This window comes from Lutjanus erythropterus, chromosome 23 (genome assembly GCF_056507025.1).
Source record: "Lutjanus erythropterus isolate fLutEry1 chromosome 23, fLutEry1.hap2, whole genome shotgun sequence".
Taxonomy (NCBI): domain Eukaryota; kingdom Metazoa; phylum Chordata; class Actinopteri; order Lutjaniformes; family Lutjanidae; genus Lutjanus; species Lutjanus erythropterus.
In genome coordinates, this window is record NC_139339.1 from 21,731,544 (window position 1) to 21,756,444 (window position 24,901).

General features: G+C 36.0%; 3 protein-coding genes and 1 long non-coding RNA gene across 8 annotated transcripts; all 4 read left to right on the forward strand.

Annotated features, from left to right (window-relative positions):
- The first annotated feature begins 859 nt into the window (after nucleotides 1-859).
- On the forward strand, nucleotides 860-5,666 carry LOC146306170 (uncharacterized). The gene is made up of 5 exons (XM_084713188.1): nucleotides 860-995; nucleotides 1,136-1,468; nucleotides 1,569-1,697; nucleotides 2,466-2,536; nucleotides 5,544-5,666. Exons 1-5 carry the CDS (start codon nucleotides 950-952, stop codon nucleotides 5,664-5,666), a joined length of 702 nt encoding a protein of 233 aa, XP_084569314.1. The 5' UTR covers nucleotides 860-949.
- A 1,654-nt stretch (nucleotides 5,667-7,320) lies between these two features.
- LOC146306171 (uncharacterized) lies at nucleotides 7,321-9,555 on the forward strand. Of its 3 annotated transcripts, XM_084711689.1 has the most exons (7): nucleotides 7,321-7,366; nucleotides 7,507-7,836; nucleotides 7,939-7,980; nucleotides 8,208-8,249; nucleotides 8,319-8,427; nucleotides 8,620-8,656; nucleotides 9,227-9,555. In XM_084711689.1, the coding sequence occupies exons 1-7, from the start codon at nucleotides 7,321-7,323 to the stop codon at nucleotides 9,326-9,328; spliced, it is 708 nt and encodes a 235-aa protein (XP_084567815.1). In that variant the 3' UTR covers nucleotides 9,329-9,555. The 3 variants fall into 3 exon arrangements, with proteins under 3 accessions (XP_084567815.1, XP_084567816.1, XP_084567817.1); XM_084711690.1 differs by lacking the exon at nucleotides 8,208-8,249; XM_084711691.1 differs by lacking the exons at nucleotides 7,939-7,980; nucleotides 8,208-8,249 and having other exon boundaries at nucleotides 8,319-8,426; nucleotides 8,619-8,656.
- Nucleotides 9,556-16,802: 7,247 nt separating this feature from the next.
- LOC146306172 (uncharacterized) lies at nucleotides 16,803-18,578 on the forward strand. The gene is made up of 3 exons (XR_014769030.1): nucleotides 16,803-16,932; nucleotides 17,075-17,109; nucleotides 18,222-18,578. It is a non-coding gene; the product is annotated as an uncharacterized LOC146306172 (long non-coding RNA).
- Nucleotides 18,579-21,375: 2,797 nt separating this feature from the next.
- Nucleotides 21,376-23,950, forward strand: LOC146306173 (uncharacterized). 3 transcript variants are annotated; one of them, XM_084711683.1, is made up of 7 exons: nucleotides 21,376-21,421; nucleotides 21,562-21,891; nucleotides 21,977-22,018; nucleotides 22,129-22,161; nucleotides 22,240-22,350; nucleotides 22,489-22,523; nucleotides 23,631-23,946. In XM_084711683.1, the coding sequence occupies exons 1-7, from the start codon at nucleotides 21,376-21,378 to the stop codon at nucleotides 23,730-23,732; spliced, it is 699 nt and encodes a 232-aa protein (XP_084567809.1). In that variant the 3' UTR covers nucleotides 23,733-23,946. The 3 variants fall into 3 exon arrangements, with proteins under 3 accessions (XP_084567809.1, XP_084567810.1, XP_084567811.1); XM_084711684.1 differs by lacking the exon at nucleotides 22,129-22,161 and having other exon boundaries at nucleotides 23,631-23,950; XM_084711685.1 differs by lacking the exons at nucleotides 21,977-22,018; nucleotides 22,129-22,161 and having other exon boundaries at nucleotides 23,631-23,949.
- Nucleotides 23,951-24,901: the final 951 nt, after the last annotated feature.

Genomic DNA, 24,901 nt, shown 5'->3' on the forward strand with positions numbered 1-24,901 from the left:
CAACTGAGGAGAAAACTATGAGGCCTGTTAGATCAAAACTCTGTGAAGAGAAAGTCTGAAATCAAGCAGTGAAAACTGTTTTTGTCAAACATCACTGTGGAGACTGGAGATTTTAACTGATGTCAATGTGCTACATGCTTGAATTAAAAATAAAATCTGTTTTTAAAAAGTTTAGTTGTTGTATTTATGAATATAAACATGTGTGACACACACATGTCCATCGTTGCATTTTGCTCTGTGGTGACAAACAGCTCTGTGTGTATCAGATATATATCTGTATCTGTATCTTTACACCTCTGACCAGTGGCAGCTGGTGAGTTTAATCTTATTTTAAAGTTTCTGCTCAAACACTAAAGTAAAAAGTACTTTAATAAGTATGAAAGAGATCTGATAACACAAACCTTCAGACAATGGAAGAAAATTATCAACACACTAAAACCTATTAGAAAATAACAACATTTAAGAATAAATACACAATACAAGAAAGAGTCGTGTTTATCTACATAGACCGCAGGTCGTCTTCCACGGAGGCCGCCATGTGGCACCATCATGTTCCTACAGTAGTCCAGAACAGACAAACTTTTGTGTTTTTCACAGGTTTCACAGACACCATAGTTTCTCCTACACACTTGGCAGATGAGTTTGTTGCAATCTGTTATTTTATTGCTTGATATCACTGAATACTACACACTGCATCTTATTTTATATAAGAGGATTAGTAGTGACTGTCATAGTCTTTTATGTATCTGATGTACATTCAGTAACTTCCTCAAAAGTAACTTTGTCTGGTATCTCTTCAAGCGATCAAATGTCATCAGCACTCGTGTTACTGACAGCATGTATGTGGTCAGTTTAACAAGAAAAAAGTCTCCACCTCTTCAGCTGAGAGCGGCTCCTTCCTGGAGCACAGTTTGTTAACAGACGTTGCAGAGCTGCAGTCGTACGCACCATGATGAACTTTACCTTGATAACAGCTTTAATTATCTGCAGCATCAGTAAGTACTGACAATACATTTCTCTCTGCTTCATTAACATCACAATTAAAACATATGTGTTTGTTATTATTTGTATTTAGAGGAGTTGTTTACCTTCCTATGACGAGTAAATCTCTTGTTGTCTCTGCTGTGTGTTTCAGGCTGGATCTCTGTCTCAGGTTCTGAGTCTCAGACTGTGGAGGTTCAGTCTGGTCGAGACGTCACACTGACGTGTAACAAGTCCAAAGATGATAATGCAGCATTCTGGTTCAGACTGGTCAACAGAACCAACACAAGATGCATTAGTTTTATAAAAAGTGCTTCTGTTAGTTACTGCGCAGGATTTAAAAATGAAATGTTTAAAATGAGCTCCAACACCTCCACTGTCTCTCTCACAATCAAACGAGTGAATTTATCTGACTCTGGACTGTATTTCTGTGGAATTTACACAAGTGGAGGTCCAACTTTCAGAGAGATTTATTTAAATGTTAATGGTAAGAATATTATAAATCTCTGTGGGATTTATTTTTGTAGATGTGTTTTTACATCTGTAAATGTAATAACTGCTCTGAACAAACGTTCTTATTTTGTTAGAAGGTGGTGATGAAGAAGAAGAGTGTGACAGAACAACAAAGCTGATGAGTGTGATCATGGGCGCTCTGACTGTTCTCCTCATGATGGTCATGATTGGTCTGGTTATTCAAATCAGGAAACTTCAGAAAGGTACTTTTTAAAAGCCACTTTATCAGTCAAATTTCTAAGTTTAGTTTATTGTTTGCTTTTTCACATCTTTTCTAAAGTTGTGTGAGCATGTTGAAAGAACATGAAATGTTGTTTGCTGAAACAGAATAACAGCAAAGTTTTGAAATAATGATTATCAATTACCTGATTAGAAATATTGTCTCTGTCATTCAGCTGCCAGTGAAGAACAGAAACCACAACAATCTGAGATTTTTTTGGTTTTATTTTTAGAATTATGTCGAGTTATTATTTTGTTTTTCTCACCTTGTATCACTGTGATGCCAGAAAGAGAAAAACAGATCAGTTTCGTGTTATAATATGAAAAGTTTATTATATCAATTTGTTTTTTAACATATTTTCATACTTACTGAAAAAACAATCAACAATTTGACACAAAATATAGACTTAAAATTTTATTCCTATATGTATTGCTATAAGTTATAATATTTAATGTTTTATAAAATATTTTAGATAATAACAATACACATTATACAAGATGAACATATGATTATATCAAGAAAAAGTTTCTTCTTACAACAAGAAGTTATCACGTCGTCACATGAAGGTTTTCACATTATAACATGATAAATAGTATATTTTTATAACAAGAAAGGTTTCTTCATGAAAATATGTTGTTAAAATGTGAAAAACATCATTAGAACAAACTTTTATGGTCATAAAGTGATACTGATCTAGTCGACTTTATAACTTGGTGAGATAAATGACTGTTAAATATTCTTTTTTTTCCAGAATCAGCTGAACTACGCAGCAGTGAATTTCTGTCAAAAAGGCAGAAGAAGAGAAGTGGAGCCCAGTGTTGTGTATGCAGCGACTAGATAGGTTCAGACTGATGCTTTATTATATTAATCTGCTGCTGTGCTTTTGTGTGTGATGACAGAATGACTTTCCATCCTTTTGCCCAAAAAAGAAAAAAAAAATACACAATCTTCTTTTACATGCTGAGTTTTGAATTGTATCCCTTTTTTTAATGATGTAATTAGATTACATCAATGCAGAAAGTAGATATTTTACTATAAACACTGACTTAATAAGCTGTGTGTCTATATTGTTGCGTGGAATAAAACTACAAAGATACAGCAGCCATCCAGTTTTATGATCTGGTTGTGTGTTTGTTTGTTTTTGAAGTGAACATGTTCGTGTGGTTAGAAAATAGTATCTGCATCAGCCGAGAGGGAAGTTTTGACCACAGAAAGACTTCAGCTTTATTTTCTCAAGCTGTTTTTTTCCACTGTAGCCACAAACACCACCATTTACATCTTTAGTTTAGATCACACATTAGATGGGGATGTGTTGTTGATACACTTGTGCAGCACTTGAAGACACAACAATGTAGCCTGGATCCTAACCAGTCTGTTAGGATCCATTTAGCTGGGAAATAAAACTACTAAATAATAACACCTTTGTATTTTAAAGAGCAGTTGTGACTTCTAGCATTCAGATGTGGAGAGGCAGCGCTGTAGTGTGACTGGTGAAAAGAGACACAAAAATCATCACCTTTAAAACAGCATCAGTGCATGACAGGCTGTGGTAACACTGATGTTGAGGAAATGTTTAAGTGAGGGTATTTAAGGTCTTGAGCCTCACTAGCGTCTCATAAAGGAACATACAAAACATTGCAGGCTGCAGCAGAGTGAATGGTTTCATATGAAGCTGAGCAACTGCCACACTGTGTCAGGTTTCTTTTCACAGGTTTGGAAAGACTCTAATGCACTGTGTGAAAGTAAACTGCTGCAGTGAGTCCAAAGTGTGAAGAGCGACCAGAAATACTGAGGTCATGAGAGGACACAGTCCCCCCAAAACTTTTTAAAGACTGTAGTGTAAATCCATGCACTTTGAGAGTAACGATAATCACTAAGAAATAATGTCAGTGCCAACACATAACTGAAAACTGTATTAGAATCACTTTGACTATCGAACAAACTGAGCAGAGGAGCACAACTGTGGTATTTTTCAGGTTTTATCATAATTACCTGACTGAAAAATCATTATGCATTTAGGGTGAAACAGTTCCAATTCCTGGTTTAGATTAAAATTGTTAAAGTTGTTAAAAATGTACAACTACTACAACTATAAAAAGTAAAACACTCAGGGAAACATTTAACAGCACGTATTTTCTCGTGTGTAGGGCAGCCTGTATGGCACTTTAATGTGTGTTCTTCACTAAGACGGCAGCAGAGAGGGCACTCGAAGGCATCATGGTTTATCTGCCATAGGGGCATCGAAGAGGGCACTTTGTCACCTGTCAATCACCAGGGGGTCGATTGTGATCCTTTAATAATTATAAATGACTGTTGAGGCCAGGACCCTAGAACCCAACCACAAAATAAAAACGCAAGGTGTGTTTTAAGGAGAAAGGAGGAATAAATTGCAACAATCATGCTTCATAGTTTTTATTTGTGCTAAAACCCTCCTGCATCATATATTAAAAGTAAAAACATGCTTTTGTCAGTGTGGAAAAACAAAGTTTTGATGTTTGAGACGGTCATGGCAAAACGGTTTTACTCTTAGAGGTTCTATTCAACATTTATAGTCAATCTTTCAATAAAACACTTTTTCAGAGAATATTCTGATGTCTTATATCTGTACATACAGTTTGTGTTACACTGCTGTTATGGATGGATCCACATGCTAACTGGGTATAAAATGAACTCAGAAGTGAGACATTTTTTCTTTTCTCTAAATTAACTAATTTCATTGTCAAAGGATAACCATGATACATGGTCAAGATAATTAAAGGCTGACCTCACTGATGAAACCTGGCAGCTGAATTTCTGTATTTTTGTACAAACTATTCGCTGAAAACCATCAGACTGAGTGTTGCTTATTGCAAAATCACATGAAATGTTGCTGTCATGGCAGTGACGGAGCTCTGAGGCAAACTTTTAAACACATCAGTGTGTGTGTGGAACAAACAGGACACACCTCACAAAGTGTTTTTTAATGTTCAAACACACTTCTCCACTGTTTCTCTGTGGTCTGTTAACATTAGATAAGTTATATTTCTAATGCAGCTGTTGTGTGATCAAACATGTGTTGATCATTTTAGGAAACATCATGATGCTCTTCTGTGATATGGACTGTAGGTGGTCTGCTGCTCCCTACTGACCAAGAGCTGAACTGCACACAACTAACTGCACACAGATCACTAAGGCCTGACACTGAAGTGAAATGTTTAAGAGAACTACTGTTGTAAAATGTCTTCTCTGACTCTACAGAAAAAATAATAGTGATGATGCAATCACAGTTGCATCAAGGGAAAAGTATAGGTATATAGTTTCTTATAGCTTCAAATCAACTGACTCAAATTTATAGTGCGTGCACTGACTTTATGGCTTTAACCAGATGTTTCATGGAGCAACAGCTGTTTTATTCTGAGCTCTGCACCAAACTAAAGATTCATGAAGATGACAGAGGATGTGCTGCAATGAAGCAACTACCAGGTGAGTCTGTGTTGTCCTCTTTTCAACCTTTGACCTAGTTTGTCCAAGTTTAAGTACAGGCAGCTACACAAAGTATGCTGACATATGGAGACATATGTCCAGTCAGACAGAGGAAAAGCACTGCTGTCTGGAACAAACATGTATTTAGTTAGAAAGAGGCTAAACAGCAATGTACTATTTAAGAACTTTTTGGTTCTTTTTTTTTGTTGTTTTTTTTAATACATTCTGTTTATACATTCATAAATGTGTCTGTATTTAAAATTTGCTGGCATCATAAAATGTAATGGCAGCCAAGTGTAAAGAAAATGATCTCAGTCTTCTCTCACACTCGACTAATGTGACATGTGTAAGTGTGTGCTCTTTACAGAATCTGGACTGTGATGAGCTGAAGGATGCAGACCTGAGTTTGTTTCCAACAACAATAAGAAGCAGGAGGCCTGAATCAGAGAGAGAAGTGGAGACTCGTGTTCTTTATACTGCCAGCAGATAGACTCAGAGTGGTTCAGAGAGGAACTGATGCTTCATCATATTCATCTGCTGCTGTGTCCTTTTGTGTTTGGCTGGGAGGAGTTAACATTTTCTTATTGAAAAAAGTGTCAGTCACATGACTAAACACGTGAACTTTGTTTTATTTGTACTCTCATGTCTCTCTCTCACTCTGTGTCTTGCTAGTTTGATCTGACTTTGACTGTCCAGACAGACCACAGATAGATGGAGGTGTGCAGCAGTGGAGGAGTGAGTGTGGTACAGATCAGCTGTTTGACAGGAAGAGGCAGCACAGTGTGATCTGAACACAACTGAGGAGAAAACTATGAGGCCTGTTAGATCAAAACTCTGTGAAGAGAAAGTCTGAAATCAAGCAGTGAAAACTGTTTTTGTCAAACATCACTGTGGAGACTGGAGATTTTAACTGATGTCAATGTGCTACATGCTTGAATTAAAAATAAAATCTGTTTTTAAAAAGTTTGGTTGTTGTATTTATGAATATAAACATGTGACACACACATGTCCATCGTTGCATTTTGCTCTGTGGTGACAAACAGCTCTGTGTGTATCAGATATATATCTGTATCTGTATCTTTACACCTCTGACCAGTGGCAGCTGGTGAGTTTAATCTTATTTTACAGTTTCTGCTCAAACACTAAAGTAAAAAGTACTTTAATAAGTATGAAAGAGATCTGATAACACAAACCTTCAGACAATGGAAGAAAATTATCAACACACTAAAACCTATTAGAAAATAACAACATTTAAGAATAAATACACAATACAAGACAGAGTCGTGTTTATCTACATAGACCGCAGGTCGTCTTCCACGGAGGCCGCCATGTTGCACCATCATGTTCCTACAGTAGCCCAGAACAGACAAACTAAACACTGGCTCTGCATACAGTCTTTAGTGTTTTTCACAAGTTTCACAGACACCATAGTTTCTCCTACACACTGATGTGGCAGACGAGTTTGTTGCAATCTGTTATTTTATTGCTTGATATCACTGAATACTCCAGACTGGTCCTTTAATTCAGCTGTCATGGAAACAACTTATGCAGAAAAAACACACAACAAGCTCTTGATGTTGAACCACTAAAGTCTGTAACTGTAGATAACATGTAGAAAATAGGAAGTTTGTCACTCACAAAGGATGAGAATGTTAAACTTCTGATACAGACACATTTAGAAAAGCTGCTGTGATGAAACATGCAGCATTTATTCATTAGATCGTTTCAAATTCCACTTGTGTTTCTGTTTTCTACCTGGACCTGTTTGTTTCCCAAAATATTTGATGTGCAACTAATCATAAAGAACTTTAAACATGTCAACTATTATCTCTGATTCTGTAGTTTGAACACATGTTCAAAGAGCACATAAGAACTCTTTAAAGTATTACATTTCATTTTTATCATCCAGATTTACCAAGATTATGTCAATTTTATGTACATCTGGTCAACATTCAGTAACTTCCTCAAGAATAACTTTGTCTGGTATCTCTTCAAGCGATCAAATGTCATCAGCACTCGTGTTACTGACAGCATGTATGTGGTCAGTTTAACAAGAAAAAAGTCTCCACCTCTTCAGCTGAGAGCGGCTCCTTCCTGGAGCACAGTTTGTTAACAGACGTTGCAGAGCTGCAGTCGTACGCACCATGATGAACTTTACCTTCATAACAGCTTTAATTATCTGCAGCATCAGTAAGTACTGACAATACATTTCTCTCTGCTTCATTAACATCACAATTAAAACATATGTGTTTGTTATTATTTGTATTTAGAGGAGTTGTTTACCTTCCTATGACGAGTAAATCTCTTGTTGTCTCTGCTGTGTGTTTCAGGCTGGATCTCTGTCTCAGGTTCTGAGTCTCAGACTGTGGAGGTTCAGTCTGGTCAAGAACTCACACTGCTGTGTAATATACCCATAGATGATCCTCTGGCATTCTGGTTCAGACTGGTCAACAGAACCAACACAAGATGCATCTCTGTTAGGATCCGTGAAGCTCCTGCTACTTACTGCATAGGATTGAAAAATGGACACTTTGAAATAAGCTTTAACACCTCCACTATCTCTCTCAGAATCAAACGACTATCTGACTCTGGACGGTATTTCTGTGGATTTTATACAGGTGGAGGTCCAACTTCCAGTGTGATTTATTTAAATGTTAATGGTAAGATTATTATAAAACTCTGTGGGATCTATTTTTATAGATGTGTTTTATATCTGTAAATGTAATATTTGTCCTAAAAGACCGTTTTCATTTTGTTAAAAGGCAGTGATGAATCTCATGATGACTTTGACATGAAGTCTAACAGTAAGATTCTCTTTCAGATTTTTTTGTTGTGCAGATTCACTGCTAGTTTGTTTTAAGATAAAAAAAAAACAAAAAACTCTGACATATTTAATTATTGTCCATTTAATGTCGCAGCTCAAACCATAAATAAAAAGAAATAGAGTCGATTATATTTCCTTTCCTTTAGCAGAGTCTGACTGAATAACAAAACTTATTGTGAGCCAATTTTATCTTTATTTCATTCAAAGGCACTGATGAGCCACATGATGATATGGAGAGAACATCTGAAAGTAAGATTAAAATATTTCAACTAGATTCAGTTTTAAATGTTGAGTCTAATTTAATGATCTTTGTTGTAGAAGAGTGTGATGGAATAACAAAGCTGATGAGTGTGATCATGGGCGCTCTGATTGTTCTCCTCATGATGGTCATCATTTTTCTGGCTCTTAAAAACAGGAAACTTCAGAAAGATACTTTTTAAAAGCCACTTTATCAATCAAATTTCTCAGTTTTTTTATTCTTTGTTTTTTTCACATCTTTTCTAAAGTTGTGTGAGCATGTTGAAAGAACATGAAATGTTGTTTGCTGAAACAGAATAACAGCAAAGTTTTGAAATAATGATTATCAATTACCTGATTAGAAATATTGTCTCTGTCATTCAGCTGCCAGTGAAGAACAGAAACCACAACAATCTGAGGTAAATCAAGATTTATCATTTACTTTTATTTGTATTAATTATTTAGAATGATGTTGAGTTATTATTTTGTTTTTCTCAGCTTGTATCACTATGATGCCAGAAAGAGAAAAACAGATCAGTTTCATGTTATAATATGAAAAGTTTATTATAGCAGTTAGTTTTTTAACATATTTTCATACTTACTGAAAAAACAATCAACAATTTGACACAAAATATACAGTTAAAATTGTATTGCTATACATATTGCTATAAATTTGAATATTTAATATTTAATATTTTATGAAATATTTTAGATAATAACAATACACATTATACAAGATGAACATGATTATATCAAGAAAAAGTTTCTTCTTACAACATGAAGTTATCACGTCGTCACATGAAGGTTTTCACATTATAACATGATAAATAGTATATTTTTATAACAAGAAAGGTTTCTTCATGAAAATATGTTGTTTAAATGTGAAAAACATCATTATAACAAACTTTTAAGGTCATAAAGTGATACTGATCCGCTCGACTTCATAACTTGGTGAGATAAGTGACTGTTAAATATTCTTTTTTTTCCAGAATCAGGGCTCTGATGAGCTGAACTACGCAGCAGTGAATTTCTGTCAAAAAGGCAGAAGAAGAGAAGTGGAGCCCAGTGTTGTGTATGCAGCGACTAGATAGGTTCAGACTGATGCTTTATTATATTAATCTGCTGCTGTGCTTTTGTGTGTGATGACAGAATGACTTTCCATCCTTTTGCCAAAAAAAGAAAAAAAAATGCACAGTCTTCTTTTACATGCTGAGTTTTGAATTGTATCCCTTTTTTCAAAGATGTAATTAGATTACATCAATGCAGAAAGTAGATATGTGTCTATATTGTTGTGCAGAATAAAACTACAAAGATACAGCAGCCATCCAGTTTTATGATCTGGTTGTATGTTTGTTTATTTTTTAAGTGAACATGTTCGTGTGGTTAGAAAATAGTATCTGCATCAGCCGAGAGGGAAGTTTTGACCACAGAAAGACTTCAGTTTATTTTCTCAAGCTGTTTTTTTCCACTGTAGCCACAAACACCACCATTTACATCTTTAGTTTAGATCACACATTAGATGGGGATGTGTTGCTGATACACTTGTGCAGCACTTGAAGACACAACGCTGTAGCCTGGATCCTAACCAGTCTGTTAGGATCCATTTAGCTGGGAAATAAAACTACTAAATAATAATACTTTTGTATTTTAAAGAGCAGTTGTGACTTCTAGCATTCAGATGTGGAGAGGCAGCGCTGCAGTGTGACTGGTGAAAAGAGACACAAAAATCATCACCTTTAAAACAGCATCAGTGCATGACAGGCTGTGGTAACACTGATGTTGAGGAAATGTTTAAGTGAGGGTATTTAAGGTCTTGAGCCTCACTAGCATCTCATAAAGGAACATACAAAACACTGCAGGCTGCAGCAGAGTGAATGGTTTCATATGAAGCTGAGCAACTGCCACACTGTGTCAGGTTTCTTTTCACAGGTTTGGAAAGACTCTAATGCACTGTGTGAAAGTAAACTGCTGCAGTGAGTCCAAAGTGTGAAGAGCGACCAGAAATACTTAGGTCATGAGAGGACACAGTCCCCCCAAAACTTTTTAAAGACTGTAGTGTAAATCCATGCACTTTGAGAGTAACGATAATCACTAAGAAATAATGTCAGTGCCAACACATAGATGAAAACTGTATTAGAATCACTTTGACTATCGAACAAACTGAGCAGAGGAGCACAACTGTGGTATTTTTCAGGTTTTATCATAATTACCTGACTGAAAAATCATTATGCATTTAGGGTGAAACAGTTCCAATTCCTGGTTTAGATTAAAATTGTTAAAGTTGTTAAAAATGTAAAAAAAAAAAATATTACAACTCTATAAAAAGAAAAACACTCAGGGAAATATTTAACAACACGTATTTTCTCGTGTGTAGGGCAGCCTGTATGGCACTTTAATGTGTGTTCTTCACTGAGACGGCAGCAGAGAGGGCACACGAAGGCATCATGGTTTATCTGCCATAGGGGCATCGAGGGCACTTTGTCACCTGTCAAACACCAGGGGGTCCATAAATGAACTCAGAAGTGAGACTTTTTTTCTTTTCTCTAAACAACTCTAATTACATAGTTGTGGTTTGTGTGTGTTGTGTGTATAATTTCAGCTGTTACTAGTAGCATAAGTCACATTATTACAGAAATGTGTGAAATGAACGAAAATAAAAAAGGCTGCTTACAGTCTCTGTGTCCTGAATGACCCACTTTTCTCCACCTAACAGAGGTCTGTAGGTAACAGGCCTATGGTTGGCTTTTCCTGGTTGACACATCATGCTAAAAATAACTGGATCTGAGGCAGATTAGTATGTTTTTAATTTTAATTTCATTGTCAAAGGATAACCATGATACATGGTCAAGATAATTAAAGGCTGACCTCACTGATGAAACCTGGCAGCTGAATTTCTGTATTTTTGTACAAACTATTCGCTGAAAACCATCAGACTGAGTGTTGCTTATTGCAAAATCACATGAAATGTTGCTGTCATGGCAGTGACGGAGCTCTGAGGCAAACTTTTAAACACATCAGTGTGTGTGTGGAACAAACAGGACACACCTCACAAAGTGTTTTTTAATGTTCAAACACACTTCTCCACTCTTTCTCTGTGGTCTGTTAACATTAGATAAGTTATATTTCTAATGCAGCTGTTGTGTAATCAAACATGTGTTGATCATTTTAGGAAACATCATGATGCTCTTCTGTGATATGGACTGTAGGTGGTCTGCTGCTCCCTACTGACCAAGAGCTGAACTGCACACAACTAACTGCACACAGATCACTAAGGCCTGACACTGAAGTGAAATGTTTAAGACAACTACTCAGTTGTAAAATGTCTTCTCTGACTCTACAGAAAAAATAATAGTGATGATGCAATCACAGTTGCATCATGGGAAAAGTATAGGTATATAGTTTCTTATAGCTTCAAATCAACTGACTCACATTTATAGTGCGTGCACTAACTATGGCTTTATCCAGATGTTCCATGGAGCAACAGCTGTTTTATTCTGAGCTCTGCACCAAACTAAAGATTCATGAAGATGACAGAGGATGTGCTACAATGAAGCAACTATCAGGTGAGTCTGTGTTGTCCTCTTTTCAACCTTTGACCTAGTTTGTCCAAGTTTAAGTACAGGCAGCTACACAAAGTATGCTGGCTAACAGTCAATGTTCACAAGGTGACATATGTCCAGTCAGACAGAGGAAAAGCACTGCTGTCTGGAACAAACATGTATTTAGTTAGAAAGAGGCTAAACAGCAATGTACTATTTAAGAACACCTCTCTTCTCTGAACTTAATTACTTGACTTTAATGACAATAACTATTTTCATATGTCGTCTCTGCTCCAACAACCTTAAATTGACCAAAAATAAACTAGATTAATGTTAATATGTATGTAAAATGTATATATGTTAATGTAAGGCAGCCAAGTGTAAAGAAAATGATCTCACTCTTCTCTCACACTCGACTAATGTGACGTGTGTAACTGTGTGCTCTTTACAGAATCTGGACTCTGATGAGCTGAAGGATGCAGACCTGAGTTTGTTTCCAACAACAATAAGAAGCAGGAGGCCTGAATCAGAGAGAGAAGTGGAGACTCGTGTTCTTTATACTGCCAGCAGATAGACTCAGAGTGGTTCAGAGAGGAACTGATGCTTCATCATATTCATCTGCTGCTGTGTCCTTTTGTGTTTGGCTGGGAGGAGTTAACATTTTCTTATTGAAAAAAGTGTCAGTCACATGACTAAACGTGTGAACTTTGTTTTATTTGTACTCTCATGTCTCTCTCTCACTCTGTGTCTTGCTAGTTTGATCTGACTTTGACTGTCCAGACAGACCACAGATAGATGGAGGTGTGCAGCAGTGGAGGAGTGAGTGTGGTACAGATCAGCTGTTTGACAGGAAGAGGCAGCACAGTGTGATCTGAACACAACTGAGGAGAAAACTATGAGGCCTGTTAGATCAAAACTCTGTGAAGAGAAAGTCTGAAATCAAGCAGTGAAAACTGTTTTTGTCAAACATCACTGTGGAGACTGGAGATTTTAACTGATGTCAATGTGCTACATGCTTGAATTAAAAATAAAATCTGTTTTTAAAAAGTTTGGTTGTTGTATTTATGAATATAAACATGTGTGACACACACATGTCCATCGTTGCATTTTGCTCTGTGGTGACAAACAGCTCTGTGTGTATCAGATATATATCTGTATCTGTATCTTTACACCTCTGACCAGTGGCAGCTGGTGAGTTTAATCTTATTTTACAGTTTCTGCTCAAACACTAAAGTAAAAAGTACTTTAATAAGTATGAAAGAGATCTGATAACACAAACCTTCAGACAATGGAAGAAAATTATCAACACACTAAAACCTATTAGAAAATAACAACATTTAAGAATAAATACACAATACAAGACAGAGTCGTGTTAATCTACATAGACCGCAGGTCGTCTTCCACGGAGGCCGCCATGTTGCACCATCATGTTCCTACAGTAGTCCAGAACAGACAAACTAAACACTGGCTCTGCATACAGTCTTTTGTGTGTTTCACAGGTTTCACAGACACCATAGTTTCTCCTACACACTTGGCAGATGAGTTTGTTGCAATCTGTTATTTTATTGCTTGATATCACTGAATACTACACACTGCATCTTATTTTATATAAGAGGATTAGTAGTGACTGTCATAGTCTTTTATGTATCTGATGTACATTCAGTAACTTCCTCAAAAGTAACTTTGTCTGGTATCTCTTCAAGCGATCAAATGTCATCAGCACTCGTGTTACTGACAGCATGTATGTGGTCAGTTTAACAAGAAAAAAGTCTCCACCTCTTCAGCTGAGAGCGGCTCCTTCCTGGAGCACAGTTTGTTAACAGACGTTGCAGAGCTGCAGTCGTACGCACCATGATGAACTTTACCTTCATAACAGCTTTAATTATCTGCAGCATCAGTAAGTACTGACAATACATTTCTCTCTGCTTCATTAACATCACAATTAAAACATATGTGTTTGTTATTATTTGTATTTAGAGGAGTTGTTTACCTTCCTATGACGAGTAAATCTCTTGTTGTCTCTGCTGTGTGTTTCAGGCTGGATCTCTGTCTCAGGTTCAGAGTCTCAGACTGTGGAGGTTCAGTCTGGTCGAGACGCCACACTGACGTGTAACAAGTCCAAAGATGATAATGCAGCATTCTGGTTCAGACTGGTCAACAGAACCAACACAAGATGTATCTCTGTTGAGACCCATAAAGCTCATGCTACTTACTGCATAGGATTTAAAAATGAAATGTTTAAAATGAGCTCCAACACCTCCACTGTCTCTCTCAGAATCAAACGAGTGAATTTATCTGACTCTGGACTGTATTTCTGTGGATTTAGTACAAGTGGAGATCCAACTTTCAGAGTGATTTATTTAAATGTTAATGGTAAGAATATTATAAAACTCTGTGGGATCTATTTTTATAGATGTGTTTTTATATCTGCAAATGTAATATTTGTCCTAAAAGACTTTTTTATTTTGTTAAAAGGCAGTGATGTATCTCATGATGACTTTGGCAGAAAGTCTAACAGTAAGATTCTCTTTAAGATTTTCTTGTGTGTGCAGATTCACTGCTAGTTTGTTTTATGATCATAAAAAAGCTCTGTGACTCACTTAATGTTCTCTTTATTTCATTCAAAGAGACTGATGATGATGTGGACAGAAAATCTAAAAGTAAGACTCTCTTTGTGCAAGTTGTTTCAGCTAGATTCAGTTTTTAATGTTGAGTCTAATTTAATGATCTTTCTTGTAGAAGAGTGTGACGGACAAATGACCAGAGTGATCCTGGGCGCTCTGAATGTTCTCCTTGTAAATGTCATCATTTGTCTGCTTCTTAAAGTCAGGAAACTTCAGAAAGGTACTTCAGGAGAACGTCTTGGTTGATTTTTGGTTGTTTTTTTTAATACATTCTGTTTATACATTCATAAATGTGTCTGTATTTAAAATTTGCTGGCATCATAAAATGTAATGGCAGCCAAGTGTAAAGAAAATGATCTCACTCTTCTCTCACACTCGACTAATGTGACGTGTGTAACTGTGTGCTCTTTACAGAATCTGGACTGTGATGAGCTGAAGGATGCAGACCTGAGTTTGTTTCCAACAACAATAAGAAGCAGGAGGCCTGAATCAGAGAGAGAAGTGGAGACTCGTGTTCTTTATACTGCCAGCAGATAGACTCAGAGTGGTTCAGAGAGGAACTGATGCTTCATCATATTCATCTGCTGCTGTGTCCTTTTGTGTTTGGCTGGGAGGAGTTAACATTTTCTTATTGAAAAAAGTGTCAGTCACATGACTAAACACGTGAACTTTGTTTTATTTGTACTCTCATGTCTCTCTCTCACTCTGTGTCTTGCTAGTTTGATCTGACTTTGACTGTCCAGACAGACCACAGATAGATGGAGGTGTGCAGCAGTGGAGGAGTGAGTGTGGTACAGATCAGCTGTTTGACAGGAAGAGGCAGCACAGTGTGATCTGAACACAACTGAGGAGAAAACTATGAGGCCTGTTAGATCAAAACTCTGTGAAGAGAAAGTCTGAAATCAAGCAGTGAAAACTGTTTTTGTCAAACATCACTGTGGAGACTGGAGATTTTAACTGATGTGCTACATGCCTGAATAAAAATACAATATATTTATAAAACAGTTTGGTTGTTGTATGTATGAATATAAACATGTGTGACACACACATGTCCATCGTTGCATTTTGCTCTGTGGTGACAAACAGCTCTGTGTGTATCAGATATATATCTGTATCTGTATCTTTACACCTCTGACCAGTGGCAGCTGGTGAGTTTAATCTTATTTTACAGTTTCTGCTCAAACACTAAAGTAAAAAGTACTTTAATAAGTATGAAAGAGATCTGATAATACAAACCTTCAGACAATGAAAGAAAATTCTCAACACACTAAAACCTATTAGAAAATTACAACATTTAAGAATAAATACACAATACAAGACAGAGTCGTGTTTATCTACATAGACCGCAGGTCGTCTTCCACGGAGGCCGCCATGTGGCACCATCATGTTCCTACAGAAGCCCAGAACAGACAAACTTTTGTGTTTTTCACAGGTTTCACAGACACCATAGTTTCTCCTTCACACTTGGCAGATGAGTTTGTTGCAAACTGTTATTTTATTGCTTGATATCACAGAATACTACACACTGCATCTTATTTTGTATAAGAGGATTAGTAGTGACTGTCATAGTATTTTATGTATCTGATGTACATTCAGTAACTTCCTCAAAAGTAACTTTGTCTGGTATCTCTTCAAGCGATCAAATGTCATCAGCACTCGTGTTACTGACAGCATGTATGTGGTCAGTTTAACAAGAAAAAAGTCTCCACCTCTTCAGCTGAGAGCGGCTCCTTCCTGGAGCACAGTTTGTTAACAGACGTTGCAGAGCTGCAGTCGTACGCACCATGATGAACTTTACCTTCATAACAGCTTTAATTATCTGCAGCATCAGTAAGTACTGACAATACATTTCTCTCTGCTTCATTAAGATCACAATTAAAACATATGTGTTTGTTATTATTTGTATTTAGAGGAGTTGTTTACCTTCCTATGACGAGTAAATCTCTTGTTGTCTCTGCTGTGTGTTTCAGGCTGGATCTCTGTCTCAGGTTCAGAGTCTCAGACTGTGGAGGTTCAGTCTGGTCGAGACGTCACACTGACGTGTAACAAGCCCAAAGATGATCCTACAGCATTCTGGTTCAGACTGGTCAACAGAACCAACACAAGATGCATTAGTTTTATGAAAAGTGGTTCTGTTAGTTACTGCACAGGATTTAATAATGAAATGTTTAAAATGAGCTCCAACACCTCCACTGTCTCTCTCACAATCAAACGAGTGAATTTATCTGACTCTGGACTGTATTTCTGTGGAATTTACACAAATGGAGGTCCAACAATCAGAGAGATTTATTTAAATGTTAATGGTAAGAATATTATAAAACTCTGTGGGATTTGTTTTTGTAGATGTGTTTTTACATCTGTAAATGTAATAACTGCTCTGAACAAACGTTCTTATTTTGTTAGAAGGTGGTGATGAAGAAGAAGAGTGTGACAGAACAACAAAGCTGGCGAGTGTGATCCTGGGCGCTCTGACTGTTCTCCTCATGACGGTCATCAGTGCTCTGGCTGTTCAAAACAGGAAACTTCAGAAAGGTACTTTTTAAAAGCTACATTTTCCATCAAATTTTTGTCCAAGTTTAGTTTATTGTTTGCTTTTTCACATCTTTTCTAACAGCAAGGTTTTGAAATAATGATTATCAATTACCTGATTAGAAATATTGTCTCTGTCATTCAGCTGCCAGTGAAGAACAGAAACCACAACAATCTGAGGTAAATCAAGATTTATCATTTACTTTTATTTGTTTTATTATTTAGAATGATGTTTAGTTAAGTTTATTATTTTGTTTTTCTCAGATTGGTACAGCAGTGTATCACTGTGATGCCAGAAAAAATGGATTAGTAAAAGTTTATTGTAACAGTATGTTTTTCATGTATAACATATTTTCATGTTATCATCACATACAAACTTACCACATGATTAATATTTAAGTCCAGTTAAATCATGTGTTAACTAAACTGTGATGCACCAAACTTTTTAACTATCTTAAAATTAAGGATTAAATTTAAACGTCTCTTTCAACCCTTTTCTTTTTACTTTAAAGCTAAATTATGCACCAAAACTTTAAACTTAAATTTAAAATGTGACCCAGTATTGACTGGGTTAGTTAGTGATATGTAACATAATGTAACAATGTTTCATTTTTATTCATTTTAATTTAGGTAAGCATGCATCTCTCTACTAATAAAAGTCAATTTCATTTCAGATTACATCACTAAAGATGGATTTACTAACCGGAAATTATATTTTCATTGTGCTACAGAGTTCTGTTTAATGTTAAATATGGATTTACTCATTTTGAATTTATCCCTGCTTATTACATGGCTGCTCAGGAAAAACAAAATGAACAATTTGAAACAAAATATTGAGTTTAAATGATTTTACTGCTTCTGCTAAATCCTCCAGAGTCTATGTTCAGAACTACAACTACATACAGCAACGGACTGTTATTCAGAAATAACAGACTGTAGTAATAATGTGATAATTTAGGTTTATGTTCTTATAATGCCACATTATAGCAATATAAGTTATAACATGAAGTATTTAGATGATAATACACATTATACAAGATGAACATATGATTATATCAAGAAAAAGTTTCTTCTTACAACAAGAAGTTATCACGTCATCACATGAAGGTTTTCACATTATAACATGATAAATAGTATATTTTTATAACAAGAAAGGTTTCTTCACGAAAATATGTTGTTAAAATGTGAAAAACATCATTATAACAAACTTTTAAGGTCATAAAGTGATACTGATCCGCTCGACTTCATAACTTGGTGAGATAAGTGACTGTTAAATATTCTTTTTTTTCCAGAATCAGGGCTCTGATGAGCTGAACTACGCAGCAGTGAGGTTCTGTCAAAAAGGCAGAAGAAGAGAAGTGGAGCCCAGTGTTGTGTATGCAGCGACTAGATAGGTTCAGACTGATGCTTTATTATATTAATCTGCTGCTGTGCTTTTGTGTGTGATGACAGAATGACTTTCCATCCTTTTGCCCAAAAAAGAAAAAAAAATGCACAATCTTCTTTTACATGCTGAGTTTTGAATTGTATCCCTTTTTTCAAAGATGTAATTAGATTACATCAATGCAGAAAGTAGATATTTTACTATAAACACTGACTTAATAAGCTGTGTGTCTATATTGTTGTGTGGAATAAAACTACAAAGATACAGCAGCCAACCAGTTTTATGATCTGGTTGTGTGTTTGTGTTTTTGAAGTGAACATGTTCGTGTGGTTAGAAAATAGTATCTGCATCAGCCGAGAGGGAAGTTTTGACCACAGAAAGACTTCAGCTTTATTTTCTCAAACTGTTTTTTTCCACTGTAGCCACAAACACCACCATTTACATCTTTAGTTTAGATCACACATTAGATGGGGATGTGTTGTTGATACACTTGTGCAGCACTTGAAGACAGACGTGTGAGGTATCCTAAAAAAAAAAAACAAGATGGCGACAAAGTGGGCCTCCAGCAGAGATTACACCTCCTCACACAGACTTATAGACACTCATACATCTTTTGTAGATAGATGAAGTTTACCTTTTTTAAGGTCATGATGAAGCATCATTGCTCTTGGGGAACTTGTTGTGTGCAGCTCTGATGTCTCACTGAGTGCTGTTTGTCACCACTCTGCAAAGTGCAACAACAGACATGTGGGTGTCATTTTATTTTCTTTATCACAAACATGAAACACTGTGATAGATTGTGTTTTAATTCAGACACTAAGCAGACTGCAATGATCAAATAAGGTCCTTAGATTTTGTCTTCAGTGTCTTCAGAGCTGACGCACATTAAAATGGACAAACAGAATCTAGCTGGGATCATTAAAGACTTTAATAATCTGCACAGTGAAGGAAAGTCTTTGGGACATTCAGACTTTCAGACTTTCATCAATGTTAAGATGTGATCTGTCCTTACCGCCCAAAACATTTGACTGAATATGGATACTACATCATTTTGAAAGATTTTTAAACAGCCACATGATACAATCATGCATTGTCCATTAAATACAGTGAGAAACAAACATGTCTGAACAGGCCCGTGTCATGTGATAAAAACATGCAGGCTGAGCAACTGTCACACTGCTTCAGCTTTCTTTTCACGGGTTTGAAAGACTCCGATGCACCGTGTGGAAGTAAACTGCTGCTGTGAGTCTGAAGTGTGAAGAGGGCTGTTTTAGAAATACTGAGGTCACGAGTCGTGTCCTTGTGCCTGTGCTTTCAACACTCAATACTCAAGCTGATCCAAAGAATAAGATAAAAGTTAGTTAGTAGTAGTTAGTATAAACTGTAGTAGAGCAGTGGTGGACTGTCTGAGAGGAATGAGGGGGAAAAAAATACAAAGGTGCACCATGGAGCAGCAGCTAATCATTTGTGCATTTAAGGTGAAACATTTCCAATTCCTAACTTAGATCTAACTTTTTTTTATTGTACAACAGCTACTACAACTCTGTAATAAAAACACACAGGGAACTGTTGAACTATTTCACAGCACATGGAGGCCCAGTAATTTTCTAGTCTTTCAGGCACAGCAATGTGTGTCTTCTTCACTGGAGGTATGAGAGTTTTATTGCACAGTTCAGGAAGACTCTGACTTAAATGCAACAATATTAATGGTTTGGTACGAACCCAGCAATTAAAATAATTTGAAGAATTCAGAAATGTGTGAAGAGAGTAATGATGATTATGAAAGTTTTTACACAAACACATGTATAGTACAGCTTCCTCATTGTGTTTTGTACCCAGTCTTCTCAAGATGTGATGAGCAAAAGTTGATGATTTAATATTACAGAACTCTGACTGAACCAAATCTGATATCAAATGTTCATTTAGTTTTTCTTGTAAAGGTCATCAAAAAAAGACTTCATAAATATACTTTGGCTTTTATTGAACGTTTTGCCTCAGAATTCAAATTAAATCTGTAAAATCACATTTTATAGAGAACATTAATCTGCTGTACTTTCATTACCAGAACAATTTTTTTTTTCATTATCTGCCAATAATTTATTGGACCTGTTATTTGCAGTGTTGTGCATCCATGTTCATAGTGTTGTATCAAATAGTTGTGTGAAGAATGAAGAAAGAGAGGTGGGGAGAAGTTCTGTGTCGAACAATCTCATCTCCCAAATGTAGAACCTTCCACGGGGGCCGCCATGTTGCACCATCATGTTCCTACAGTAGCCCAGAACAGACAAACTAAACACTGGCTCTGCATACAGTCTTTAGTGTTTTTCACAGGTTTCACAGACAACGTAATTTCTCCTACACACTTGGCAGATGAGTTTGTTGCAATCTGTTATTTTATTGCTTGATATCACTGAATACTCCAGATTGGTCCTTTAATTCAGCTGTCATGGAAACAACTTATGCAGAAAAAACACACAACAAGCTCTTGATGTTGAACCACTAAAGTCTGTAACTGTAGATAACATGTAGAAAATAGGAAGTTTGTCACTCACAAAGGATGAGAATGTTAAACTTCTGATACAGACACATTTAGAAAAGCTGCTGTGATGAAACATGCAGCATTTATTCATTAGATCATTTCATATTCCACTTGAGTTTCTGTGTTTTTTGTACCTGGACCTGTTTGTTTCCCAAAATATTTGATGTGCAACTAATCATAAAGAACTTTAAACATGTCAACTATTATCTCTGATTCTGTAGTTGGAACACATGTTCAAAGAGCACATAAGAACTCTTTAAAGTATTACATTTCATTTTTATCATCCAGATTAACCAAGATTATGTCAATTTTATGTACATCTGGTCAACATTCAGTAACTTCCTCAAGAATAACTTTGTCTGGTATCTCTTCAAGCGATCAAATGTCATCAGCACTCGTGTTACTGACAGCATGTATGTGGTCAGTTCAACAAGAAAAAAGTCTCCACCTCTTCAGCTGAGAGCGGCTCCTTCCTGGAGCACAGTTTGTTAACAGACGTTGCAGAGCTGCAGTCGTACGCACCATGATGAACTTTACCTTGATAACAGCTTTAATTATCTGCAGCATCAGTAAGTACTGACAATACATTTCTCTCTGCTTCATTAAGATCACAATTAAAACATATGTGTTTGTTATTATTTGTATTTAGAGGAGTTGTTTACCTTCCTATGACGAGTAAATCTCTTGTTGTCTCTGCTGTGTGTTTCAGGCTGGATCTCTGTCTCAGGTTCAGAGTCTCAGACTGTGGAGGTTCAGTCTGGTCGAGACGCCACACTGAAGTGTGACAAGCCCAAAGAAACAAAGTTGGCATTCTGGTTCAGACTGGTCAACAGAACCAACACAAGATGTATCTCTGTTGAGAAAGCTCTTGCCCCTGACTGCACGGGTTTAAAAAATGGCACCTTTAATATGAACTCCAACAACTCCACTGTCTCTCTCACAATCAAACGAGTGAATTTATCTGACTCTGGACTGTATTTCTGTGGATTTAGCACAAGTGGAGATCCAACTTTCAGAGTGATTTATTTAAATGTTAATGGTAAGAATATTATAAAACTCTGTGGGATTTTTATATCTGCAAATGTAATATTTGTCCTAAAAGACCTTTTTTATTTTGTTAAAAGGCAGTGATGTATCTCATGATGACTTTGGCAGAAAGTCTAACAGTAAGATTCTCTTTAAGATTTTCTTGTGTGTGCAGATTCACTGCTAGTTTGTTTTATGATCATAAAAAAGCTCTGTGACTCACTTAATGTTCTCTTTATTTCATTCAAAGGGACTGATGATGATGTGGACAGAAAATCTAAAAGTAAGACTCTCTTTGTGCAAGTTGTTTCAGCTAGATTCAGTTTTAATGTTGAGTCTAATTTAATGATCTTTCTTGTAGAAGAGTGTGACGGAATAACAAAGCTGATGAGTGTGATCCTGAGCGCTCTGACTGTTCTCCTCATGATGGTCATGATTGGTCTGGTTATTCAAAACAGGAAACTTCAGAAAGGTACTTTTTAAAAGCCACTTTATCAATCAAATTTCTAAGTTTAGTTTATTGTTTGCTTTTTCACATCTTTTCTAACAGCAAAGTTTTGAAATAATGATTATCAATTACCTGATTAGAAATATTGTCTCTGTCATTCAGCTGCCAGTGAAGAACAGAAACCACAACAATCTGAGGTAAATCAAGATTTATTATTTACTTTTATTTGTTTTATTATTTAGAATCATGTTTAGCCATTATTTTGTTTTTCTCAGATTGGTACAGCAGTGTATCACTGTGATGCCAGAAAAAAATGGATTAGTAAATGTTTATTGTAACAGTATGTTTTTCATGTATAACATATTTTCATGTTATCATCACATACAAACTTATCACAGGATTAATATTTAAATCCAGTTAAATCATGTGTTAACTAAACTGTGATCCACCAAACTTTTTAACCATCTTAAAATTAAGGATTAAATTTAAACGTCTCTTTCAACCCTTTTCTTTTTACTTTAAAGTTAGATTATGCACCAAAACTTTAAACTTAAATTTAAAATGTGACCCAGTATTGACTGGGTTAGTTAGTGATATGTAACATAATGTAACAATGTTTCATTTTTATTCATTTTAATTTAGGTAAGCATGCATCTCTCTACTAATAAAAGTCCATTTAATTTCAGATTACATCACTAAAGATGGATTTACTAACCAGAGATTATATTTTCATTGTGCTACAGAGTTCTGTTTAATGTTAAATATGGATTTACTCATTTTGAATTTATCCCTGCTTATTACATGGCTGCTCAGGAAAAACAAAATGAACAATTTGAAACAAAATATTGAGTTTAAATGATTTTACTGCTTCTGCTAAATCCTCCAGAGTCTATGTTCAGAACTACAACTACATACAGCAACGGACTGTTATTCAGAAATAACAGACTGTAGTAATAATGTGATAATTTAGGTCTATATTCTTATAATGCCACATTATAACAATATAAGTTATAACATGAAGTATTTAGATGATAATACACTTTATACAAGATGAACATGATTATATCAAGAAAAAGTTTCTTCTTACAACAAGAAGTTATCACGTCGTCACATGAAGGTTTTCACATTATAACATGATAAATAGTATATTTTTATAACAAGAAAGGTTTCTTCATGAAAATATGTTGTTAAAATGTGAAAAACATCATTAGAACAAACTTTTAAGGTCATAAAGTGATACTGATCTGGTCGACTTCATAACTTGGTGAGATAAGTGACTGTTAAATATTCTTTTTTTTGTCCAGAATCAGGGCTCTGATGAGCTGAACTACGCAGCAGTGAATTTCTGTCAAAAAGGCAGAAGAAGAGAAGTGGAGCCCAGTGTTGTGTATGCAGCGACTAGATAGGTTCAGACTGATGCTTTATTATATTAATCTGCTGCTGTGCTTTTGTGTGTGATGACAGAATGACTTTCCATCCTTTTGCCCAACAAAGGAAAAAAAAATGCACAATCTTCTTTTACAGCAGAGTTTTGAATTGTATCCCTTTTTTCAAAGATGTAATTAGATTACATCAGTGCAGAAAGTAGATATGTGTCTATATTGTTGTGCAGAATAAAACTACAAAGATACAGCAGCCATCCAGTTTTATGATCTGGTTGTGTGTTTGTGTTTTTGAAGTGAACATGTTCGTGTGGTTAGAAAATAGTATCTGCATCAGCCGAGAGGGAAGTTTTGACCACAGAAAGACTTCAGCTTTATTTTCTCAAGCTGTTTTTTTCCACTGTAGCCACAAACACCACCATTTACATCTTTAGTTTAGATCACACATTAGATGGGGATGTGTTGCTGGTACACTTGTGCAGCGCTTGAAGACACAACGCTGTAGCCTGGATCCTAACCAGTCTGTTAGGATCCATTTAGCTGGGAAATACAACTACTAAATAATAATACTTTTGTATTTTAAAGAGCAGTTGTGACTTCTAGCATTCAGATGTGGAGAGGCAGCGCTGCAGTGTGACTGGTGAAAAGAGACACAAAAATCATCACCTTTAAAACAGCATCAGTGCATGACAGGCTGTGGTAACACTGATGTTGAGGAAATGTTTAAGTGAGGGTATTTAAGGTCTTGAGCCTCACTAGCGTCTCATAAAGGAACATACAAAACATTGCAGGCTGCAGCAGAGTGAATGGTTTCATATGAAGCTGAGCAACTGCCACACTGTGTCAGGTTTCTTTTCACAGGTTTGGAAAGACTCTAATGCACTGTGTGAAAGTAAACTGCTGCAGTGAGTCCAAAGTGTGAAGAGCGACCAGAAATACTGAGGTCATGAGAGGACACAGTCCCCCCAAAACTTTTTAAAGACTATAGTGTAAATCCATGCACTTTGAGAGAAACGATAATCACTAAGAAATAATGTCAGTGCCAACATATAAATGAAAACTGTATTAGAATCACTTTGACTATCGAACAAACTGAGCAGAGGAGCACAACTGTGGTATTTTTCAGGTTTTATCATAATTACCTGACTGAAAAATCATTATGCATTTAGGGTGAAACAGTTCCAGTTCCTGGT